The 16,915-nt window shown below is 38.8% G+C and overlaps 1 protein-coding gene across 1 annotated transcript; it reads left to right on the top strand.

Annotated features, from left to right (window-relative positions):
- Positions 1 to 766: 766 nt before the first annotated feature.
- On the top strand, positions 767 to 2,131 carry LOC141145872 (eukaryotic translation initiation factor 5A-1-like). Its single transcript, XM_073632691.1, has one exon. The coding sequence runs from the start codon at positions 805 to 807 to the stop codon at positions 1,267 to 1,269; it is 465 nt and encodes a 154-aa protein (XP_073488792.1). The 5' UTR covers positions 767 to 804; the 3' UTR covers positions 1,270 to 2,131.
- The last annotated feature ends 14,784 nt before the right edge of the window (positions 2,132 to 16,915 follow it).

Genomic DNA, 16,915 nt, shown 5'->3' with positions numbered 1-16,915 from the left:
CTTGAATACAAGTTTTGTCAACCTTTAAGATGTTCTTTTTACTTTTCAATATGTTTATTGGATATCAATAAAAAATAAAAAATAAAAAAGAAGTTAGAACAGGTGATATATCGACCTGCAAGCCCCAACACAATAAATGGACAAATACATAATAAGGAATCTGAAACATAAAAATAAAGAAAATCTCATATAACTATCGAGAGACAAAATTAGGTTTGCAAAAATAACTTAAAAAGGGTCTCAAACTCCCCCTATGACATTTAAAATAGAGGGGGTAGATGACTTTAGGAGGGAAATTGGGGAAGCGGTCAAGGCCCCACCAATCCGATGTGGGTCATCCACCCCACCCCTATGGGCTCACACTGTGGACTAGGAGACTCCATCAGGGTTATTTGGATGCCAGGACCATGCCCACCATTCCACGTCTAGGATGTCCTTTTTTTATCCCAGAAGATATCAGACTGTTTCACCATATAATCGAAAATCTGTATAACAAGTGGTCTGTCAACATCCAAACCCCTGCCAGCTACCAAGAGGATGTGCAGGAATAAAAGGAAGACTAATTCAAATTGATATTCATTGATACTCAAAAAAATTTAAAGATTTGATAGGAATGTTTACTGTATATAACCTTCCTTTTACTTTGATACTTTATTAAATAAAGTTTTAAAAATTTAATAATGAAGGGCTCTGTTCCACACCAGGTCTCCTCTTCATTAAATAACTTAGACTAGGTTTGTATACGGGGGAAAAAGCACTCACAGAGGGCTTTTTTTTGGGAAGTACAAGTAGACACCCACCAATATGTCAGATGATATTGATTTCCACACTGGAGATGCTGGGGCTTCTGCCACCTTCCCTATGCAGTGCTTTGCCCTGCGTAAGAACGGGTTTGTGGTTCTGAAATCTCGTCCCTGCAAAATTGTTGAAATGTCAACTTCCAAGACTGGCAAGCATGGTCATGCCAAGGTTCACCTTGTTGGTATTGATATCTTCACTGGTAAGAAGTATGAAGATATCTGTCCATCCACCCACAACATGGATGTTCCTAATATAAAAAGAAATGACTACCAGCTTATTGGCATAACTGAGGGATACCTGTCCCTGCTGTGTGACAATGGTGTCATTCGTGATGATCTCAAGCTGCCAGACGGAGACCTGGGAAAGGAAATAGAGGGTAGATATGAAGCGGGTGATGAGATAATGATCTCAGTTTTGCAAGCAATGGAAGAAGAATGTGCGGTAGCCATCAAGGCCATGACCAAATAAACAGGGATCCGGAGACTCGCGCAATCTGCTCAGGTCAAGATTAACCACAGATCTTGAATTTGGTTCTGATTGTCACCAAAGCTATGGCCTTCACAAAAACCTCATTAGTTTTTTTTTTTAATTTGTTTGCAAATACTGCTGGAGTCTAAATTTTGGTTATGCAGTCTAACTGGCAATTTCCAAAATCACTGCAGTTTTAAACTTCAGTACTGAAGTTACCTTTTAACATACCTAAAACCATTGAGTCCAAATGAACAGATCAAACACCTCTGCAGTGGAGTTCAGAATCTGTTTACTTGTGATGCATACTTTAGATCAAGCCTGTAATGGGTAAATGCATTTAATAGTGATAAAGGTAATTTTAGTGTTTAATGTTAAGCCAACTTTGTATTCTGCTTAGGTTGACTGAAACAAATCTAAAATTTCTTTTGCATGTCAGCGCTTGGAACTTCCAAATGCATTCGTTTGGGACATTTCAAAATAAAGTGATTTAGGATTGCCAGTTGATGAATCTTCCTGCCCCCTTCCTTAGAAAAGAACTACTCCTGGTGGCCATGGGCAAGTAAATTGTATTACCTCTGTGCTCTCCTGCCAACATGTTGGCTTGTATATTGTAACTTCATCAAAATGGTGTCAAAGCCTGCCCACAGGCACATGGGTATGTTGGGTGATTCTACACAGCAGGCATACATTGCACAAAATGAGGATTAGAGTTGTAAATGCTACAGATTTTCACTCAAGGCCTTTGTCATCCGACTGAAAAAAAGAAAAAGAAAATGCAGTTCAGTTGCTCGTTTTCTTTTATTGTATTTATCTTGAAATATTAAAGTAAAGACCTTCCCAGGAAAAAAAAAAAAAAAAAGCACTCACAGAGGTTTATTGTAGTAATGGATCATTGGGTTTGAGAAGATAACCATATTCATGTTTCAATGCCCTGATATGTAAATTATTGTAGTAAGCTATAGAAAATATTTTGACAACATCTGCAAATAAGCCCTCCCCAGTGTAGAGATGGGCGAACAGTTCGAGCCAAGCATAAGTTGGGCCTGAACTTTGCTTCTTCACCCATTCGGCAAACATCCGAATTTGCGGGTAGCTTGGCAGGATGTTCGCTCGCCAAACACTCAACGATGCACTGCACACTTCACAGTGCATTCTAGGGCCCTGATTGGATGAATACTTGCACCTGACTGCTGGTCAGGGTGTCACAGGTCCTTGAAACACATCTGCCAGCAGCACACCACCAGCTGTAGAATATAGTAGGCAAATTTCTCTGCAAATTTCTCTGCCCCATCTGCTGCAGTGCAAAAAACCCTCCCTGCCACCCACATGCCCAGGGTCTAAATTCCAACTTGTCAAAATTGCTGGCTTTACAACTCCTGCCTTTCTGTCTGGTGGATTCTGCCCCTTCCGTGATTTTTCAGAATGTGCTGTACCACAATGGCAGGTTCTCAGCCACTATTTCATTGCATGTAAGGCCATTCCAGCTCTGTACCATCACATGGAAGGCAATGTTTTGGCATTGTTGGGTAAGGCAGTCAGCCTTAAGGTCCACCTTACTGCTGACTCGTTGTCCAGCAAGCATGATCAGGGACAATATATTTTGTTCACAGCACATTGGGTAACTGTGCTTGTAACTAGGATGCAGGGTAGGGCTCAATGCTGGAGCTTGTTTTGCCCCCACGTCTCCATACAGCTGGTGGTGTTGATGCAAGATCTGTCAGCTCCACCCCCTCCTCCTCCATGCCCTCCTCTACTGGATTGCCCTATGAACCACCAGTACCCCTAAGCGTTCAAGGGGCTATTCAATGAGTCAGGATAAAAGATGCCATGTAGTGCTTCAGCTGGTTTGTCTAAGGGACAGGAGACACTCTGAAGCAAAGATTATTTCTGCTGTGCAGGGGCAGCTCCAGAGGTGGTTCACGTGATGGAAGCTTGAGCCAGGAATGGTGGTGTGTGATAACGGCACTAACCTTCTGTCGGCCCTTCGACAGGGAAAACTGACACATGTTCCATGCCTGCCATGTGTCCCCAATTTGGTGCTGCAGCATTTCTTAAACAGGTACTCAGGTTTGCAAGATCTTTTAAAGTCGGACAGAAAAGTCTGTAGCCATTTCAGGTGGTCATACACAGCCAGTGTCCGGTTCACTGAAATTCAGCATAAATTCCACCTGCTCATAAACTACATGATTTGTGACATGCCTACTAGGGATGAGCCAAACACCCTCCTGTTCGGTTCACAGCAGAACATGTGAACAGGCAAAAAATTTGGCAGGACACACGAACACCATTAAAGTCTATGGGACACAAACATGAATAATCAAAAGTGCTCATTTTATTCAACAGATTTTTTATTTTTTTTGTTTCAATAAATGTTATTGTATATTGAATAGTAAGTATACAGTAATATAAGATCATATAATAATACATTAAATATACAACTTTGCAGAAGATAAATGTAAACAATCAAAGTATATTTATAAAAAGGCTTATAAGAGTAAAGATGATGGATAATAAAGTTGAGATAATAAAAATTGAAAGCAAAATTTGCATTTTCACCTATACCTTTTATACAACAAATCTAAATGAGCAGTGAAAATTGCTCACAAGTAAGTTACCGTATATGAAATACCTTAAATCTGGCAAATTAAATAATGTAATTTTGTGTTTAATAGAATAAACTAAATAACTATAACTTAATTATATGAAAAGTTGGGATAGGTTAGTTTAGATGTAATTTTAACAATGAAGGGACACATGTAGAAATATAGTAAAGAACTTGAAGGATTGCGGTCTCTGGAACTCTAGCAAATCCTTACTAATCTGAGAGTATATATGTGTCTCAACTGTAAAGTGGAAAAATTAGTTCTATAAGTTATAATCAAAGCAGGGGGGAAATCTAAACTTAAGAAGAAATATCTATTTGTAAGGGGACTAGAAAGGGGGTGATAGAAGCACTTAAGGATGTCTTGTAGTGACAACCTTATTATGAATATAACTATATTTTAGTGAAGGATAAGTAAGGGTAATGAAAGAGAAATGAGGAGAAGGAGCCACTTCTTCCTCCTTCGTCTACTGACCTAAAAGTAAGTGGAAAGATTACCTGGAGATTAATTGTTTGAATTCAGATGATAGTTGGAAGAGGTGCCAACACGCCCATGTTTCCTGGAATTTATGAGACATATCCCTGGCTTGATGGATCCATATCTGCCACTCTATTTATGCGATTAAACCAATCCTTAATAGTAGGGGGAGTAACATCTTTCCAAAGAGCTGGAATGCACATTTTAGCTGCATTGAGTAAATGCAAAGCTATGGACTTATGGTAAAGGTATTTTGGGATGTGAGAATGGTGTAAAAGCATTTGTGCTGGAGTAAAGTCTATTGGAATTGTGGAGATATGAGTAGTTAGACGATGAATTTCCTTCCAGAAAGGTTGAATACTAGGGCAAGACCACATTATATGTAGTAAAGATCCATCTGCATCTCTGCATCTCCAACAGTTAGGTGGTATTGAGGGGGAAATTTTATGTAATCTGAGTGGAGTTTTGTACCATCTTGAAAAAATCTTGAAACCATTCTCTTGTACAGACACATTAATAGAACCTTTATGAATGTAAGAGTAAACCCTACTCCAATCCTTTTATGTTAGGTCAATAGAAAGATCCCTTTCCCAACACTGACTCGCAATATTGGATTTAGGACTGTGGCATGAGAAGAGAGGGGAGTACAGTTCAGAAATAATATGTCTCTGTGGTTCTGTTCTTGTGCAAATTGATTCAAAAGAAGTATATTGTTTAGCATGAGCTTCACGAGTCATAGGATTATTCAAGAAATGCCTAATTTGGAAGTATGACCAAAATGGAAAGGAGTGGTCTGAGTTCAGTGAAGATAAATCTGTCAAATTCATGAAGGAAGTGTTTTGAAAAAAAATGGGCAGCTCTTATATTGGCATGAGGCCAAGATTTTGCAAGGAATGATTCTGAAAGGCCTGGCAGGAAATCTGGGTTGTTACGAATAGGTGTAAGTGGTCCTGGGGTAGAGGAAATTTGAAATTTTTGACAGGCTTTACAAAATATTTGTAAAGTATTACCAATTAGAGGATATTGTTTACAATTTTGTAGAATGTGAGTAGGATTAATCCAAGGTAGTTGGTGTAGAGGTATGAGAGAAAAGGAACGTTCAATGCTTACCCAGTCTTGGGTAGAGAAATGAACATTCCAATCTACAATTCTTGCCAACTGGCAAGCCCAGTAATATTTGGTTATATCTGGAAATCCTATACCCCCCTTCATTTTGGGTATGGTTAGTCTTTCATGGCTCAATCAATAAATGTAGAGCAAGCTGTACGAATTGAAGTAAAAAGGCATGAGGTATTTTGATGGGAACTGTTTGTAAAGAATTCTTGGGAGGATATTTATTTTAATTATAGATGCTCTACCAAACCAGGAGAAGATACCTGTAGACCATGACTTCAAATCTTTTTGGATGTTATGAAGAATGGGGATGTAATTTTTGGAATAGAGTTCAGATAAATAAGTGGGTAATTGGATACCTAGATAAGTGATTGATGCTTTACTCCATTTGAAAGGGAAATTTGATTGGCAACGAGAGATCTCATCATGTTCTAGAGAAACGTTCAGTGCCTCTGACTTGTTAAAATTAGTTTGAAAATTAGTCAATATCCTGAACATATCAAAATCTTTGAGAATATTTGGAATAGTAATGTGAGGTTCTGTGAGAAATAAAAGAATGTCATTGGCGAAAGCCGCTAGTTTGTAGGTGTGTTGATCAATGGTGATACCCTTGATGTCAGGGTTAGATCTTAGACGTTGAAGTAATGGTTCAAGAGTGAGAACAAAACTTAGAGGAGATAGGGGGCAACCCTGACGAGTATAATTTGAGATCGGGAAGGCGTTCAATAGGTGGCCATTAATCCTGACCCTTGCCGTAGGCGAAAAGTATAGAGCCAAGATGAAATGTAGCATACAGTCAGGCAAGCTGAGCATTTTAAGGGATTCTAGCATATAGACCCAGGCCACTCTATCGAACGCCTTCTCCACATCTAGGGATAGAAAAAAAACGCATTGGTGGGTGGATGTCAACCATCTATGTAGATTAATAGCCTTAGTGGTATTGTCTTTCCTTTCCCTACCAGGTATGAAGCCCACCTGATCCTTTGAAATTAGTTTGGGTAAAAGGGGCAAAAGACGATTACATAAAATTTTGGCACAGAGTTTAAGGTCCACATTCAATAAAGAGATTAGTCGATAATTAGTTACCAATGAAGAGTCTTTGTTGGGTTTCGGAATAACCGTAATATGAGCTGTAAGGAGATCTCGGGCGGAGGGTTATCTGGTGATAATGAGTTAAAAGCCATTAGAAAATGTGGGCAAAGTATTTCCTGAAAGGATTTATAATAGCCAGATGTTAGTCCATCAGGACCAGGACTTTTACCGGGTTTCAATTGTTTAAGAGCAATATCGACCTCTTCAGGAGATATAGGATGAGCTAGTTCATTTGCTTCCTGATCAGAAAGTCATTTAGGGGTATGTTTCGATAAGAATTCATTGATCATTTGAATGCGGGCACTTTTTCCAGATTGAGTATTGGAAGGTGCTAGATTAGAGATGGGTGTAATAGGCCACAAATTTGTTAGCAATATCATCATTAGTAACTAACTTGCGTCCGGTGGAGTCATTTATAGAGTGGATATTTGTACATGCTTTTTTAGAACGAAAAGCATTGGCTAACAATTTCCCTGCTTTATTCTCATACTCATAAAAAAGTTTTTGAGATAAAACATAATTCTGTTTAGATTTTTTGTCTTGTTCTTCTAATAGTTCTTTCCTAGCTTGAATAAGTTCATGTAAGGATGATATTGCTTGTGTAGATTTATGTACCCTTTCCAAAGTTTGGATGTGAGTTGTTAGTTTATTAATGTAGGACTGTCTTTCTCTTTTACGTTTAATGGAGATAGCGATTAAGTATCCTCTAATTGTGCATTTGTGCGCTTCCCAGCACGTCATTGGTGAAATTTCTGGTGAAGAGTTTTTACAATGAAGTATTGGTGTAATCGTTTGTTAATTTCGGGTGCTATATTGTTATCCGTAAGAAGGGATGGATCTAAGTGCCATATTGAGGAGCCTGGTGTAACGTCTGGAAATGTTAGGGAAATAGAGATAGGATGATGATCCGATAAAAACATGGGATCTATGGTAGCGGAAGTGAGAAAAGTCAGGTCTCTTTGTGAAATAAAATGGTAATCAAGTCTAGAATAACGTTTATGTGAGGCAGAATAGAATGTATAAGCTTTCATTGTGGGATATAGTGTACGCCAAGTATCATGTAGTGATAAGTTCTGAAGTTGAATTTTAATAGAGCGTAATGCTTTGTATTGAATAGATGAGGTACCAGTTGAAGTATCTTGAAGGGGACTAAGGGGAACATTGAAATCACCACCTAAAATCAGGATACCTTCTTGAAAATTGGAGAGTATTTTTAATGTCAATTTAAAGAACTGATCTTGTTTAGAGTTAGGTACATATATATTTGCCAAAGTTATTGGTTTTCCATGAAGGGAACCTTTCAAAAATAGGTAACGGCAATTCAGATCTATACATGTATCTGACATTTGAAATGGGCATTGTTTCGAAAAAAAGATTGATACTCCTTTAGATTTCGAGGTCGGGTTGGTGGCATGTATGGAGATCGGGTATCGTGCATTAGAGAATTTTGGAATGGAATCTATTTTGAAGTGCGTCTCTTTTAAAAAAGATTATATCTGCCTTGTTTTTATGTATTGCGGAAAGTAGCTGTGAACGTTTTTCCAGTATGTTAAGACCTCTAATATTTAAGGCGGTGGATTTATTAGTGGGCAAGATTGCCTTAGGATATGATAGGTCCATTTTGTGTATTAATATTATGTCTAAGACCAGGTAATTTGTATGTTAGAATAGTCAGGATTCGATGGAGGGGGAGGATAGGGAGTAGGAAAAAGGGAGCTAATTAAGGTATAAAGAAGGAGGTTTAGCAAAAATAAAGCAAAAGTGTATGGGGTGAGATAAAAGGTACAGGTAGTAAACAAATAATCAGTTTATGGAATGGGGTTAAAGGGTTACACAATGAGTGTATAACAATGTGAGGGGAAAACTGGTGATTAACAAGAACCTGCTTGCCAATCCGTTAACTGTATACACTTAGTCTACTATGAGGCCGGACAATGTCAGTGGTATGGATAGTGATTTCTATAAATCGAATACCTAAATAATGTCGGGTACCACTGTGTGTGGACAAGATTAATCGCATCAAAGATGGGTTTTCTCAATCAATGAGGTGATACCCGCTAGACAGAGTCAAAAGTAATGTATATCAGAGGAGGTAAAGAGTATAAGACCGGGAATATTTGGCTTAATAAAGTTTCAATAGGAGTGTGAAAATTTTTTTTCAAGGACAGAAAATGAGAAAAGTTTCCCAAAAAGAAAAGAAAACAAAAAAGTGTATGAGATAATTAGTGAGATGTGAATATGGGTATAGAAAGGAACAAGGTCAAATAATAAACCAATTAGTACTAAGAAAGTAGTTTGTCATAAGAACCAAGAGATGTCAAATAAACTTAATATTTAATAGAGTATAGTAATCCTTATCCAGAATATGTAGGAAAGGGGAAAATTTTTAGAAAACAGTAGAATAGATTGACCATAACCATAATGAAATGAGTAAATATGGAACCATAAAGATTCATGAGGGAAAAAATAATCCATAACTCAATATGGGATAAACCATATAATATCACATCTCCAGATATTTAGTGAATAGTAGAAATGGGAAAAGTAGTAAAAAGCAAAAAAATACAATATTTGGATAAGGAGTGATATAATAATATGTATAACAAGTAATAATCTAAATTAGTTAAATAGATCAATTGTAAACTTGTTTGTTAAAATTAGTTTGGGAGATGATCCACAGGAATAAACATCTCAACGTAGAAGGGAGTTGTTATTATAATAAACAAAGGAAGACACTCCCAACGTCATGAAAAGAAAAAATAAGGGCATTGAGCACGAGTTCCATATATCGTGTATATAACACATCTGTTATCCGGATGATAAATGTATTACCCGTTTGTGTAAATTAACAAACAACCAATGTAGATAACAGTTATAGAATCGAAAAATATGCAGAGCAACAATGGATCATGTCCCAAAATCTTCTCCAGCACATAGAAAAATATGAACCATTAATTGAGTAATATGCTAACATAAAAGCAAAAAATAGACATGGAGTCAAGAACAAAGTTATATCAGAATCTTAAGTGAATATAGAATAGTCAAATATATATGAAATATTTTAGAAACTATAGATAATACCAGAACTCTTCCAAAGTGGAATGGATAAGCATGTTTAGATGATGTTAAATCTATTTATATGTATGGTATAAATAATATGTAAATAGAAAACCTAGTCATACAATAATGAAACCTTGAAAGTCTTCTAAGGTTAAATGCTTAAAGTAAGAATAAGGAACTAGTATGTCCCTGAAACAAAAAGAATGAAAATAAAAGTTAATTAAAGTACTTGAGCACTGCTATGAATGATCAACGACCACGGCGAGCTCTATGGGTTTTAGGTGTTCTCATGGGACTAGAACCTCTGCCAGTAGTTGAAGTGAAACATTCAGGATGTGTTTCCGAAGGTGATCTTTGTCTTCTGAAACAAACTTTCTGGGTTTTAGCAACCTTTGGACGAAATTCAGCATACCATTCCGGTACTTCTATCATCGGGATATCCAGTGTTGCGCAGAAATTATGCAGATCTTCCGCCACTCTTAGGAGAGCTGTGCGTCCCATTGATGATGCTGACAGGCAGAAGGGGAATTTCTACCTATAAGTGATTCCTTTTGTACGGAGGACTTCTAGAATGGGCCGAAGTTCTCTGTGTCTCTGAAGTGTAATTATAGAGAGATCCTGAAATAAACATAGTTCTGTACCATTATAAGAAATTTGGTTTTTGGTACACACCTTTCTCAGTATATCTTCTTTAAGCTGATAATCAATTATGTGGCATATAACATCCCTGGGAGGGTCCGAATCCTTTCCCCTAGGTCTGAGGGCACGGTGTATCCTCTCCATCCCTATTGGGGACGTACTGGGTTTATCCAAGAGATCATTAAAAATGCCCAAAACAGGAGATCGATCTAGCCCATAAATTCACTGACACTCAATGGCAACAAGCCTTCAAGTCTATTTATAAAGCCACCAAATGCGCGGCCGTATGGGAACTCGCACAGAAAATCTCACTACGCTGGTATATGACTCCAGCCAGAATAACATCCTTTAATCCCCAAATCCCCAACACTTGCTGGAGATTTAAATCTTCCCCAAGTGATCTACTCCATGTTTTCTGGTCATGTTCCAAATTACAAACCTACTGGGACAATATCTTCCACTTAATTTCGACCATCACCCGAATCAAGACCCCCCCTCACCGGCACTTGCGATCCTAAACCTAACTATTGAGGACATTCCTCATCCCTTCAGACTAGTAACCACCCATGTTCTCATGGCAGCCAGACTTAATCTAACCAGACACTGGAAGTCCGACACACCCCTAACACTAGGCTAAGTCACTGACTTGGTATCCCTGCACTTCAGTTATGAGACTACATCAGCTGCATACACTGGCCAATCAACAAAAATACACACTACCTGGCAACCGTGGACTGCCTGGACTAGACACTGCGCGCCACACGTACAAAAGTACTGAATCACAGACCCCTTTTTCTTGACCAAATGCTTCCTAAGTATTATATGTTAGGTGTATTAGCTGGTAACTTCTAACCAATTTCCGTTACCATATATATCACAGCAAGAGGGTCCGCTTCACTCCTGTGGCTCTAGAGATCCCACATGGGGAGACACACTAGTGAAGTGGACCAATTACACTTCTTGAATTGTTTATTGATACTTGTTCACTACTTGTTACATTGGATCCCTATTTGTGGATAAATGTTTATATGTTTATATCTTGAATAGGTTTATATCTTGAATTATCTACTCAGACGTGGTTGCATGACGTACAATGTTAAATTGTACACTGTATTTCCTATGAAAACTAATAAAAATATGGAATAAAAAAAAAATGCCCAAAACAGTGTCAATGGGATGGTCGGCATCAACTGTTTCTGGAAGACCTCTCAGTCTCAGATTGTGGCGTCTGCCACAATTGTCCAAATCTTCAACATGTCTATTAAGCTCCCTGAGTTAAAGAGAGTGTATATCAATAGATTGGTGAGCCTTGCGGATTGTAGTGGAATGTACTGCCTGTATTTTTTCCTCTTCTTGGATTCTTCCTGTGATTGAAAGAATGTCATTGTAGAGGTCAGTAATAGCCACCGTTAGTGTTTCTTCAATATCTGCTGCCACTGAATGAAGATCAGTAAGGCTGGGGTGCTGATGTGGTGTTAACACAATGTCGATACGAGGAGTTTGTGAGAGGGATAATCCTGCCTGCGTCTGACTGGAATTTGACTGTGCGCTCTGTTTGAGTGCCATACTTGTGACAGGAACATTTCTGGGATCATGTGCGACCAAGCGTCACTCAAATCGAGGGGAGATCATGACCTTGGGGTGCAGGAAATTCTGGATGATGTTCCCATATTATTTTGGATGAGAAAAAATGGATAATACCTCCGTAGGAGACCGAAAAACGCCTCTGTCAGCGGGAGCTCAGGAGTTAAGCTGCCATCTTTTTCTATGCCACGCCCCAAGTGCTCATTTTAAAGGCTTATATGCAAGTTATTGTAATAAAAAGTGTTTGGGGACCTGGGTCCTGCCCCAGGGGACATGTATCAATGCACTGGGAGCAGTGATTTTTTTTATGCTTAAAGTGAAACAATAAAAATGAAATATTCTATTAAATATTGTGCCTGGGGGGTGTCTATAGTATGCCTGTAAAGAGGCACATTTTTCCTGTGTTTAGAACAGTACCACAGCAAAAGGAAAAATTGTCATTTAAAACTGATCGCGGCTGTAATGAATCGTCGGGTCTCGGAAATATAGATAAAACTCATTGAAAAAAAGAGCATGGGATCCCCCCCCAGTCCATTACCAGGCCCTTTGGGTCTGGTATGAATATTAAGAGGAACCCTGAACCAAAATTTAAAAAAAAATGTGTGGGGTCCACCCCAAAATCCATACCAGACCTGCTATGGATTTTAAGGGGAACCCTGCGCCAAAATAAAAAAATGGCGTAGGGGTCCCCCCAAAATCCATACCAGACCCTTATCCGAGCATGCAAACTGGCAGGCCGCAGGAAAAGAGGGGGGACAAGAGAGTGCCCCCCCTCTTGAACTGTACCAGGCCACATGCCCTCAACATGGGTAGGGTGCTTTTGGGTAGCCCCCAAAGCACCTTGTCCCCATATTGATGGGGACAAGGGCTTCAACCCCACAACCCTTGCGCAGTGGTTGTGAAGTCTGCGGGCAGGGGGCTTATCAGAATCTGGAAGCCCCCTTTAACAAGGGGACCCCCAGATCCTGGCCCCAACCCCTGTGTGAAATGGTAACGGGGTACAAGTATCCCTACCATTTAACAAAAAAAGTGTCACAATGCTAAAAATGACAAAACACAGCTTGGGACAAAAAATAAAAATGTCCCACGTAATCCATTCATCTTCTTCTATCACGCTGCCCAGACCAAAAAAGAAAAAAAACTTGCAATTTACCCACCTCCATGGGAGGCTCTCACCATCTGATGTGTCTTGACTTGTGACAGCTCTTATATAACTGAGAGCGGGGCCATGGCTTCCCCGTGGCATCAGAGGGGGGCAGGGTCACCCGTTTACGTAAGGCATTAGGGATGGGTGTTCACCCATCCCTAATATATACTGTATAAAGAAACGTGATTTTGCGCTAACCATACAAATAAAACAATTTTTGTGCTGCTGCTCATGTTAGTCCATAAATACAAAAGACCCAAAAAATAAATAGTAAATAGTGTAACCAGCGTGCATCATATCTTAGTGTGTATTAAATATAAGTGATCCCGATAGTTATGACTACTATTGGTATACCACACTTAAAGCCATTTCAATACAGCCAAAACTCATGAAAAACGTTATTACTATAGACATAAAAAAATAGTGAAATTAACTTATTTTCCTATGTTAGGAACATTTAAATCCTATAATCACACCACGTGTTCAACAGTGAAACAAAAAATGTGTTATTAACCACTTGAGCCCCGGACCATTATGCTGCCTAAGGACCAGAGGTCTTTTTCCAATTTGGCACTGCGTCGCTTTAACTGCTAATTGCGCGGTCATGCAATGCTGTACCCAAACGAAATTTGCGTCCTTTTCTTCCCACAAATAGAGCTTTCTTTTGATGGTATTTGATCACCTCTGCGGTTTTTATTTTTTGCGCTATAAACGGAAAAAGACCGAAAATTTTGAAAAAAAATGATATTTTCTACTTTTTGTTATAAAAAAAATCCAATAAACTAAATTTTAGTCATACATTTAGGCCAAAATGTATTCGGCCACATGTCTTTGGTAAAAAAAATGTCAATAAGCGTATATTTATTGGTTTGCGCAAAAGTTATAGCGTCTACAAACTAGGGTACATTTTCTGGAATTTACACAGCTTTTAGTTTATGACTGCCTATGTCATTTCTTGAGGTGCTAAAATGGCAGGGCAGTACAAAACCCCCCCAAATGACCCCATTTTGGAAAGTAGACACCCCAAGGAAATTGCTGAGAGGCATGTTGAACCCATTGAATATTTATTTTTTTTGTCCCAAGTGATTGAAAAATGACAAAAAAAAAAAAAAAAAAAATATTTACAAAAAGTCGTCACTAAATGATATATTGCTCACACAGGCCATGGGCCTATGTGGAATTGCACCCCAAAATACATTTAGCTGCTTCTCCTGAGTATGGGGATACCACATGTGTGGGACTTTTTGGGAGCCTAGCCGCGTACGGGGCCCCGAAAACCAATCACCGCCTTCAGGATTTCTAAGGGTGTAAATTTTTGCTTTCACTCTTCACTGCCTATCACAGTTTCGGAGGCCATGGAATGCCCAGGTGGCACAAAACCCCCCAAAATGACCCCATTTTGGAAAGTAGACACCCCAAGCTATTTGCTGAGAGGCATATTGAGTCCATGGAATATTTTATATTTTGACACAAGTTGCGGGAAAGTGACACTTTTTTTTTTTTTTTTTTTTTTTTTCATAAAGTTGTCACTAAATGATATATTGTTCACACAGGCCATGGGCATATGTGGAATTGCACCCCAAAATACATTTAGCTGCTTCTCCTGAGTATGGGGATACCACACGTGTGGGACTTTTTGGGAGCCTAGCCGCGTACTGGACCCCGAAAACCAATCACTGCCTTCAGGATTTCTAAGGGTGAAAATTTTTGATTTCACTCTTTACTGCCTATCACAGTTTCGGAGGCCATGGAATGCCCAGGTGGCACAAAACCCCCCCAAATGACCCCATTTTGGAAAGTAGACACCCCAAGCTATTTGCTGAAAGGCATGGTGAGTATTTTGCAGCTCTCATTTGTTTTTGAAAATGAAGAAAGACAAGAAAAAACATTTTTTTTTTTTCTTTTTTCAATTTTCAAAACTTTGTGACAAAAAGTGAGGTCTGCAAAATACTCACTATACCTCTCAGCAAATAGCTTGGGGTGTCTACTTTCCAAAATGGGGTCATTTGGGGGGGTTTTGTGCCACCTGGGCATTCCATGGCCTCCGAAACTGTGATAGGCAGTGAAGAGTGAAATCAAAAATTCACGCCCTTAGAAAGCCTGAAGGCGGTGCTTGGTTTTCGGGGTCCCGTACGCGGCTAGGCTCCCAAAAAGTCTCACACATGTGGTATCCCCGTACTCAGGAGAAGCAGCAGAATGTATTTTGGGGTGTAATTTCACATATTTCCATGGCATGTTTGAGCAATATATCATTTAGTGACAACTTTGTGCAAAAAAAAAAAAAAAAAAAATTTGTCTCTTTCCCGCAACTTGTGTCGCAATATAAAATATTCCATGGACTCGACATGCCTCTCAGCAAATAGCTTGGGGTGTCTACTTTCCAAAATGGGGTCATTTGGGGGGGTTTTGAACTGTCCTGGCATTTTATGCACAACATTTAGAAGCTTATGTCACACATCACCCACTCTTCTAACCACTTGAAGACAAAGCCCTTTCTGACACTTATTGTTTACATGAAAAAGTTTTTTTTTTTTGCAAAAAAATTACTTTGAACCCCCAAACATTATATATTTTTTTAAAGCAAATGCCCTACAGATTAAAATGGTGGGTGTTTCATTTTTTTTTTTCACACAGTAATTGCGCAGCGATTTTTCAAACGCATTTTTTGGGGAAAAAACACACTTTTTTTAATTTTAATGCACTAAAACACGCTATATTGCCCAAATGTTTGATGAAATAAAAAAGATGATCTTAGGCCGAGTACATGGATACCAAACATGACATGCTTTAAAATTGCGCACAAACGTGCAGTGGCAACAAAATAAATACATGTTTAAAAGCCTTCAAAAGCCTTTACAGGTTACCACTTTAGATTTACAGAGGAGGTCTACTGGAAAAATTACTGCACTCGATCTGGCCTTCGCGGTGATACCTCACATGCATGGTGCAATTGCTGTTTATGTTTGACGACAGACCGCCGCTTGCGTTCGCCTTAGCACGAGAGCAGGGGGCGACAGGGGTGTTTTTTTTTTTTTTTTTTTTTTTTCTTTATTATTTTTTTGCTTTTTTAATCTTACTTTTAAACTGTTCCTTTCATATTTTTTTTTTTAATCATTTTTATTGTTATCTCGGGGAATGTAAATATCCCCTATGATAGCAATAGGTAGTGACAGGTACTCTTTTTTGAAAAAATTGTGGTCTATTAGACCCTAGATCTCTCCTCTGCCCTCAAAGCATCTGACCACACCAAGATCGGTGTGATAAAATGCTTCCCCAATTTCCCAATGGCGCTATTTACATCCGGCGAAATCTAAGTCATGAAATACTCGTAGCTTCCGGTTTCTTAGGCCATAGAGATGTTTGGAGCCACTCTGGTCTCTGATCAGCTCTATGGTCAGCTGGCTGAATCACCGGCTGCATTCTCAGGTTCCCTGTTGAGACAGGAGAGCCAGAGAAAAACACGGAAGACGGTGGGGGAGGGGGGGGCATTCCCTCCCACGGCTTGTAAAAGCAGTCTAGAGGCTAATTAGCCGCTAGGATTGCTTTTACATGAAAGCCGACCGCTGGCTGAAAAGAATGATACCAAGATGATACCTAAACCTGCAGGCATCATTCTGGTATAACCACTCAAAGTCGTGAATGGCGTACCTGAAGACAAAAAAATGGTTAACAATGGTTAACAATAAAGCACAGTAAAGTGTAAATAATTACACACCTGAAAAACAAACATGATAAAACATAATAACAATAACAATAACAATAAAACATTGCAGAATAGAATACAGTAAAAAAGAGCAGAACAATAGAGAGAGAGAATAGAGAGAGAGAGAACAATAAAACAACAACTATTTTTTTTTATTTCGTATTTTTTTTTTTTTTACACTTTTTTTGTAACTAACTTTTATAACGGTAACCGGTTCCAGGTTCG

The sequence above is a fragment of the Aquarana catesbeiana genome, linkage group LG05 (assembly GCF_042186555.1).
Source record: "Aquarana catesbeiana isolate 2022-GZ linkage group LG05, ASM4218655v1, whole genome shotgun sequence".
Taxonomy (NCBI): Eukaryota; Metazoa; Chordata; class Amphibia; order Anura; family Ranidae; genus Aquarana; species Aquarana catesbeiana.
The sequence above is the reverse complement of the archived record's forward strand: the minus strand, read 5'-3'. Positions and strand labels throughout refer to the sequence as shown.

Excerpts from the sequence above, each read along its gene's own strand:
- LOC141145872 (XM_073632691.1), top strand. The coding sequence starts at position 805 with ATGTCAGATGATATTGATTTCCACACTGGAGATGCTGGGGCTTCTGCC.